Source organism: Sapajus apella, unplaced genomic scaffold, assembly GCF_009761245.1.
Source record: "Sapajus apella isolate SASKATOON/1434 unplaced genomic scaffold, GSC_monkey_1.0 scaffold77, whole genome shotgun sequence".
In the NCBI taxonomy this organism is placed as follows: domain Eukaryota; kingdom Metazoa; phylum Chordata; class Mammalia; order Primates; family Cebidae; genus Sapajus; species Sapajus apella.
In genome coordinates, this window is record NW_022437017.1 from 10,226,457 (window position 1) to 10,234,860 (window position 8,404).

Here is an 8,404-nt window from a genome sequence, read left to right on the forward strand (position 1 = left end):
GGGGTTTCACCGTGTTGACCAGGATGGTCTTGATATCTTGACCTTGTGATCCACCCACCTCGGCCTCCCAAAGTGCTGGGATTACAGGCTTGAGCCACCGCGCCCGGCCCTTTTTTTGTATTTTTAACAGAGATGGGGTTTCACCATGTTGGCCAGGATGGTGTTGATCTCTTGACCTCGTGATCTGCCCACCTCAGCCTCCCAAAGTACTGGGATTACAGGCGTGCGCCACCACACCCGGCCTCTATTCTCCATTTATAAAACAAGAGTGTCGTAGGGTGCAAATCCAGCTCCCACCACCCAAATGACAGAGAGACGTGGGCAGGGTAGGACATGCGGGGTGGAGGGACTCACAGTGCGGCCTCAGACAGCTGCTCCTTGGTGAGGTTCAAGGGGTGGTTGAGTGTGATGATGCTGTGGGCATGGCGGGCCGGGCCTGGGGGCAGGTGGGCATGTAGGAGTGCGTTGTTTGCTCGGTTGACAAAAGCCACCATGGAGTGCCAGCCTTTGTTGTTGAACCAGATCTGGGTGGGGTCAAAGCCACAGGGTCAGGGCAACGGGGTTGGACCTTGCTGTGACCAGAGACCCACCTGACACCCCCAGTTCCCACCTTGAGGCTGTCCTGAGCATCCAGGCTACGTGCCCAGGCTGTGAGGTTGTTCAGGACACGGTCGAAGGCCCCGCCAGGCAGGGGGCTCAGCAGTGCCCACAACTCCTCCACTGAGCGGCTCAACTCTTGGCCCGAGGGCAGGCCTGGGTCTCGGCCCCCCAGAGAGAAGCCTCCATACCTGTGGGGCCGTGCAGGCAGTGAGGGGCAGCTGAGGGCCAGGGGGCCGGGGGAGCTCCCAGGGGGCAGGCAGAGGGCATGGGAGTGAAACCGGGGCAAGGGACCCAAGCGAGCCCCTCCTCACCTGACCTCATTCACCCACTTCTTAGTCTTCAGGCTGTGGGAGAGACAGAGACACAGGCAGAGGCAGGCATGTGGGACGGAGAGACACGGCGAGAGGTGCCCGCTGAGTCAAGGGTGCCACAAAAAGGGGGAAGGAGGCGGCGTTGTGGCTCCCGCCTGTGATCCCAATATTTTGGGAGGCCAAGGAGGGAGGATCACCTGAGGTCAGGAGTTTGAGACCCGCCTGGCAACATGGTGACATCCCGTCTCTACTAAAAATACAAACATTAGCCAGGTACACTGGCACACGCCTGTAGTCCCAGCTGCTTGGGAGGTTGAGGCATGAGAATTGAACCTGGGCCGGGCGCGGTGGCTCAAGCCTGTAATCCCAGCACTTTGGGAGGCCGAGGCGGGTGGATCATGAGGTCAAGAGATCGAGACCATCCTGGTCAACACAGTGAAACCCCGTCTCTACTAAAAATACAAAAATTAGCTGGGCATGGTGGCGCGTGCCTGTAATCCCAGCTACTCAGGAGGCTGAGGCAGGAGAACTGCCTGAACCCAGGAGGCGGAGGTTGTGGTGAGCCGAGATCGCGCCATTGCACTCCAGACTGGGTAACGAGAGCGAAACTCCGTCTTAAAAAGAATTGAACCTGAGAGATGGAGGTTGCAGTGAGCCGAGATCATGCCTCTGCACTCCAGCCAGACTCCAACTCAAAAAAAAAAAGGGGAGCGGAGCAGAAGGCACACGAGACCCTCCGCCTGGAGCCCCGGCTGGGCATCTTACCCCTCCACCTCCTCCTCCAGGACCACACCACCCCCACCAACCCAAGGACCCAAGCTACAGCCAGGGAAACTGAGTCCCGGGGCATGGCTCACCCCTGGCGCACCAGGCGAGGGTACGTCTTGACCAGGAAGTCAGACAGGTTCCGGCCTGTGAGGTTCTGAACCACTTCCCCAGAGCTGGTCACTGCCTGGGGCGGAGGGGACCCGCCAGCTGCAGCCGGGCAGTCGGGCAGCAGGCGGCGGGCGCCAGGCCGGCTACATTGGCAGGCTGGGGATGGAGACTCTGGGGTCCAGTTGCTGCTGGCCAAGACCTTGGCCACTTCAGGAGGAACTTCTGGCACCGAGAACCTGCAGACGATTGGCTGGACACACTCAGGGACCCTGAGGGGTCAAGGGGCGGGGCTGTGGACACCCAGCCCCTGGGGGCTCCTGGAGACACAGAGGCTCCCAGGTGGGCATCCCCTGAGGCCCCCTGACGAGGGACCAGATGGGAAAACTGAGGCCAGAGAGGGGCAAGGTCCAGGTCACTGAGGTGTCCTCACCTGTTGGAGCTATTCTGCGTGGAGGGCTCCTGCAGCCCCGCCTCCTCCAGCAGCGCCCCGAGCAGCCGGGCACGTCTGGGGTCCCCCGGGGCGTCCTCGCTGTGCGTGAGGGGAGACGCAGGGTCAGGGCTGTGCCCCAGGTCCATCGTCCTCCTCCCACCAGCCCCTTCCTTCTGCACCCACCTGAAGAAGGACACCTGGGCACCGTACATGGCGGGACTGAGCCGCAGAGCCGGGTAGTGCCCGAAAGGAGGCACGATGAGGCTGAACACAAGGGCCAGGCCCACAAAGAGGGCGGGCAGCACGATCTGGGGGGCCAGCCCGTCAGCTGCCGCTTCCACCCACCCTCCAGGCTGGCTTGCCCCTGTCCCTGCTCCACGACCGCCCATGGCTCCCCAGTGCCCTCAATAAACGTGCTCAGGCTTGGGAATACACGGCGGGGGGGAGCGTTTGAATTAGGCCAGAGTGGACGGCCAGGGTGGGGAACAGGCACTCAGGGACCCCTACGCGACTCCCTGGTGCTGGCCCCCCTCACCTGCGCGAACAGGCCACGGCGGCTGCGGCGGGCAAGCAGAAAGCGCTTGAGAAGCAGGGCCTGGAGCTGCTGGCGGGTCAGTGCCCAGCCCTGTACCCGGCCCGCGGTGTCTGGCCCAGAGCCCTTCAGGGCCTGGGTCTCTGGTGCTGACCCAGCTGTGAGGGATGACAGGGTCAGTCCTCACGCTCTGTGCGGGGCTGGGAGGACCACAGGGCCACTGGGGGGTGACTCACCCGGCTCCCCGTTCTCCAGCGCCGTCTCCTCCAGCGGCATCTTGAGGCGCAGGGTCACGTCTAGGCCAGCGATGCCCGTGCCCGGGAGCTGCCCGCAGCTGCCATCTGCAGGGCCATCAGGGGTCAGCGTCAAAGCTGAGGGTCACTGACTGGGGGGTCAGGAATCAGGGATGGGGTAAAGGCTATGCCACGGGCCAGACTCAGCCAGGGATGGGGTCAGGGGTCAGGGGTCAGGCGTCAGGGAGGAGCGGCCGCACCCTCTCTATTTGTGTCTGCAGCACAGTCCTCCACCACCTTCAGGAAGATCTGGGGAGACAAGCAGGGGCTCAGAGTCTGGACACCCACAGGGGGACCCGGGGACTCATGAGCCTCCCACCCCTCCGACACTGTGGGACCCCAAGCCTTCCCAAGGGACGTCTGAGCCACCACAGCTCCTCATGTGCCATGACTCCTCCCTGAATGTCCTTGCTACCCATAAACACACTCCTATACATCCTTCATAACACCACCTCCTCCGGGCAGCCCTCCTCCCGGCCCCACCTCACCACCACCCAGGCCTCACACCTCCTCGAGGCTGGTGTCGGAGATCCCGTAGCCAGTGAGCCTCAGCTCCGTCAGCCTCGTGTCCAGCTCTTGGAAGAGCGTGGCGAAGCTGCCGTCGTGGGCACCCGTGTAGGGCAGCGCCAGCACCAGCTCATGTGGCAGCTCCTCCACCAGCCGTGCCTCAGGCACCCAGTGCTGCACCAGGGCCAGCAGCTGGGGGGTGCCTGCACGGACAGAGGGGTGCTTGAGGGAGCCCCAGCTCACACCCCACCCCAGTCTCCCTGGGGAAGAGGCACTGGTGACCCGTGAGGGGACGGTCCCTGCAGGCAGAGGTCAGGATTAAGAACTCAGGCCAGGCACAGTGGCTTACAGCTGTGATCCCAGCACTTGGGAGGCCGAACTGGGGGAATCACTTGAGGTCAGGAGTTCGAGACCAGCCTGACCAACATGATGAAACCCTGTCTCTACCAAAAATACAAAAATTAGCGGGGCGTGGTGGCACGCGCCTATAATCCCAGCTACTCACAAGGCTGAGGCACGAGAAACGCTTGAATCAGGGAGGCAGAGGTTACAGCGAGCCAAGAGCACACCACTGCACTCCAGCCTGGGCAACAGAGAGTGACACTCCGTCTCAAACAAACAAAAAATGTCAGGCGCGGCGGCTCACGCCTGTCATCCCAGCACTTTGGGAGGCCGAGGCAAGTGGATCACCTGAGGTCAGGAGTTCAAAACCAGCCTGGCCAACATGGTGAAACCCCATCTCTGCTAAAATTACGGAAATCAGCCGGGCGTGGTGGCGCACACCTGTAGTCCCAGCGACTCAGGAGGCTGAGGCAGGAGACACGCTTGAACCCAGGAGGCGGAGGATGTGGTGAGCCGAGATTGCACCACTGCTCCAGGCTGGGCGACAGAGCGAGACTCAAACAAACGAAGAACTTGAGGGCAGCGCTTGACCCAGGGCTGGGGTCAGGGGTAGGTGTGTCTCTGGGGTCAGTGTTCGACTTCATCTCATGGTTCAGGCTGAGCCCAGGGATGGGGCCGCCGTGACGTTACCAAGCACTTCTCTCCCGAGTGAAGCCACCGCGGCCCCACTGCCCACCCGCTCTGGGTCTCCCGCCCCCGTCCTCACCGACTCTGCCGCCCCGGCTGTTGCTCTTCCTTCCCTGCCCGGCGTCCACGTTGCCCTCCACGTCAGTGTCAGCCTGCGGGCAGAGGGGCACCACGTGGCTTGGCCTTCAGGGCTGAACGGAGCCCGGGGGTCAGAGGTCAGGAGAAGGCCGGTTCCCACCTTCTCACTGGTGGTTGGGGGTGGGCGGGCCTTCACCAGCGTCAGGTAGTAGCCGGAGCCCAGGTGACGACGCAGGAAGAGCGGGGAGCCGCAGCAGCACAAGCGGCCCCCCGCCACCACGGCCACACGGTCTCCCAGCAGCTCTGCCTCATCCAGGTGGTGGGTGGAGAGGATCAGTGTGCGACCTAGGCATGAGGGACCAACCCACAAGTACCATCAGGCCACCGGGTCTTTGCCTGAGCTGAGGCCTCTGCCAGGAGTCATCTGCCCTGTGAAGCAAACTCCTATGCATCCCTCAAAACCTCATGCCTGGCACCTCCTTGTTGGAAACCTTTTCTGGCCCCTCAAGCAGAATCCAGGGGAAACTCTGGCTATCCCCAACTCTTACTGTCTCAGTATTTCAGCAGCAGACCCTAAATGCCATAGCAGGAAGTGGAGTCCACATGTATTAAACTCCTACTCAACCCTCAAAACCCCATCCCCAGCACCTCCTTGTCAGAAACCTTTTCTGGCCCCTCAAGCGGAATCCCCAGCTCTTACCTTCTCGGTATTTGAGCAGCAGCTCCCAAATGCCACGGCGGGAAGCGGGATCCACGCCTGCTGTAGGCTCGTCCAGGATAACAACTTGGGAGCCGCCCACAAAGGCAATGGCCACGGACAGCTTCCGTTGCATCCCACCTGGTGGAGATGGGGAGGGGGCCTCAGTGTGTCACACCCAGCCTTGGGCAGGGCCGTCTACCCACGTGGACCTCGGTACCCGGCTTCCCCCTGCCTTGGGGATGAATCCCCAGTCCCCCTCCCTGTGAGGTGGCATCCCCAGGGGATGGGCTTACCAGAGAGGTGACGAGTCTGCACACTCCGCTTGGGGACCAGCCCCACGTCCTGCAGCAGACGGTCCTGCTCGGGGCCCACTGCAGCGGCACTCAGACCCTTCATCCGCCCATAGAACCAGATGTGCTCACCCACAGTCAGCCTGCGGCCAGGGTACAGAGCCGAGTGACTCCCACGGCAGGCAGCCTCCCAGAGGGCACCCGGCCCCTTCCCACCACGGCAATCTGGGCCTGCCAAGACGCACATGTCAAACAGCACGTTGTACTGGGGACAGACGCCCAGGTGGGGCCGGATGGCGGCCATGCTGGAGCGGACGTCGTGGCCCAGGATGAAGGCAGAGCCACCGCTGGGTGGGAAGAGACCGCTCAGGATGGACCTGTGGGTACAGGGGTCTCAGAGCAGCCCCCTTCAGAGAGTGCACCGGCAGTTCAGAGCACCTACTAAATGCCACAGCCAAAGCCCTGTGATAGCCTCATTTTTATTTGTTTTTATTTACTTTTTTGAGATAAAGCCTTGTTCTGTTGCCCAGGCTGGAGTGCAATGGCACAATCTCGGCTCACCGCAACCTCTGCCTCTCAGGTTCAAGCAATTCTCCTTCCTCAGCCTCCTCCGTAGCTGGGATTATAGGCACACACCATCATGCCCGGCTAATTTTTGTATTTTTAGTACAGACGGGGTTTTGCCATGTTGGCCAGGCTGGTCTCAAACTCCTGACCTCAGGCAATCCTCCCGCCTTGGCCTCCCGAAGTGCTGGGATTACAGGCATGAGCCACCATGCCCGGCCTATTTATCTGAGACGGGGTCTCACTCTGTTGCCCAGGCTAGAGTGTGGTGGTGACATTACTGCTCGCTGTAGCCTCCACCTCCCAAGTTCAGCCAGTCCTCCTGCTGCAAGTAGCCAGGACTACAGGTGTGCACCGCCACCCCTGGCTAATGTTTGCATTTTTTGTAGAGACAGGCTTTTGCTGTGTTGCCCAGTCTGGTCTCAAACCCTGAGCTCAACAGATCCTCCCGCTTCAGCCTCCCAGAGTGTTGGGATTATATATCCTCATTTTACAGAGGAGGGAAACCCAGGCTCAGAGAAAACACTTGTGGCCTGCCTGTGTACCCATCATACACCCCATTCTACATACAGGAACCTTGTGACGCCCATCCCGCTGAATGGCCGAGGAAGCTTAGTCCCAGGGGAAGGGAGGGAGTGGTCGGGGGCTCACAGCGTGGTGGTCTTGCCAGCCCCGTTGTGGCCCAGGAAGGCGGTGATGTGGTTCTGGTAGAAGTCTAGGCTGAGCCCCCGCAGGGCTGGCTGTGGGCTGCCAGGAAAGCGCTTCTCCAGGCCACGAACAGAGACCCCAGGACTCAGGCCGGGTGGCGCCTCTTCCACTAGCACTGCCGAGACAGGCGGACTCAGCCATGGAGGTCATGGGGGTCCCAGGGCCAGCAAGTCCCTGCTGGGTCCTGCGGGCCTGGGCTTTTTTTTTTTTTTTGTTTTTTGAGACGGAGTTTCACTCATGTTACCCAGGCTGGAGTGCAATGGTGCGATCTCGGCTCACCGCAACCTCCGCCTCCTGGGTTCAGGCAATTCTCCTGCCTCAGCCTCCTGAGTCGCTGGGATTACAGGCACGCGCCACCATGCCCAGCTGATTTTTTGTAGTTTTAGTAGAGACGGGGTTTCACCATGTTGACCAGGATGGTCTCGATCTCTTGACCTCGTGATCCACCCGCCTCGGCCTCCCAAAGTGCTGGGATTACAGGCTTGAGCCACCGCGGGGCCTGGGCTTTTTTTTCCTGAGACAAGAGTCCTGGTCTGTCACCAGGCTGGAGTGCAGTGGCTTGATCTCCACTCACTGCAACCTCTGCTGCCCTGGTTCAAGTGATTCTCTTGCCTCAGCCTCCCGAGTAGCTGGGATTCCACCCTCCTGCCACCATGCCTAGCTGATTTTTGTATTGTTAGTAGAGACAGGGTTTCATCATTTTGGCCAGGCTGGTCTTGAACTCCTGACCTCGTAATCCACCTGCCTTGGCCTCCCAAAGCGCTGGGATTACCGGCATAAGCCACCACGCCCGGCTGGGCCAGGGCATTTAAAAGTTGGGGGAGCTTAGAGACTGCAGTGTATTCAGGGCAGGGTTGAGGCTTGGGGTATCCAGGTCATTGGCATCTGTGGAATCTCGTTTTGGAGGGAAATTGGGTGTCTAAGTGGGCAATCAGCTATTAAGCTTTGTGGGGTCCTCACCCTTTGGGTCCGGCGGGGTTGGGCAAGGAGCTGGACTCTTGGGGTGCCGAGGTCCACACCAGTAGCTCCTCCGAAAGGGAAAGTTCCATGGTTCAGGGATCCCATACTGGCCTGGGGGAGTGGCAATGGTTATTGCTGAGCCCCCTGGAGTGTATTTTTTTTTTTTTTTTTTTTTTTTTGGAGACAGAGTCTCGCTCTGTCACCCAGGCTGGAGTGCAATGGCGCAATCTCAGCTCACTGAAACCTCCACCTCCCGGGTTCAAGTGATTCTCCTGCCTCAGCCTCCCAAATTGCTGGGATTACAAGCATGCGCCACAGCACCCAGCTTCTGGCCACACACCTGGGATCAGGGCGTACAAGTACGAGGACAAGAAACCCCGCCCACCTGCTTCAGGCCCCGCCCCTCCAATGCAGCCATCTGCACGCGTGTGCCAGGAACCCCCGCCTTCTCGCCAAGGGAATAAGCATCCCGGTACCAGATGGCCTGGAGGCCACGCCCCTAGCCCAGCCTCCCGAATGGCCTGGA

At 60.7% G+C, this 8,404-nt stretch overlaps 1 protein-coding gene across 4 annotated transcripts in view; it reads right to left on the reverse strand.

The window, feature by feature from the left end:
* The window catches only part of ABCA7 (ATP binding cassette subfamily A member 7), a 24,985-nt gene that overhangs the window by 8,673 nt on the left and 7,908 nt on the right, over positions 1-8,404 (reverse strand). For 3 of the 4 annotated variants that reach the window (XM_032252437.1, XM_032252435.1, XM_032252438.1), the window contains 17 exons: positions 7,879-7,989; positions 6,862-7,033; positions 5,892-6,023; positions 5,650-5,789; positions 5,357-5,494; positions 4,817-5,001; positions 4,658-4,730; positions 3,550-3,752; positions 3,243-3,291; positions 2,986-3,090; positions 2,753-2,907; positions 2,401-2,525; positions 2,218-2,316; positions 1,769-2,056; positions 912-944; positions 611-788; positions 355-524 (listed from right to left, as the gene is read on the reverse strand). In XM_032252437.1, the coding sequence (XP_032108328.1) occupies positions 355-524; positions 611-788; positions 912-944; positions 1,769-2,056; positions 2,218-2,316; positions 2,401-2,525; positions 2,753-2,907; positions 2,986-3,090; positions 3,243-3,291; positions 3,550-3,752; positions 4,658-4,730; positions 4,817-5,001; positions 5,357-5,494; positions 5,650-5,789; positions 5,892-6,023; positions 6,862-7,033; positions 7,879-7,989 (2,356 nt within the window). The remainder of the gene's footprint in view (positions 1-354; positions 525-610; positions 789-911; positions 945-1,768; positions 2,057-2,217; positions 2,317-2,400; positions 2,526-2,752; positions 2,908-2,985; positions 3,091-3,242; positions 3,292-3,549; positions 3,753-4,657; positions 4,731-4,816; positions 5,002-5,356; positions 5,495-5,649; positions 5,790-5,891; positions 6,024-6,861; positions 7,034-7,878; positions 7,990-8,404) is intronic. The other variant, XM_032252434.1, reaches the window with a different exon arrangement.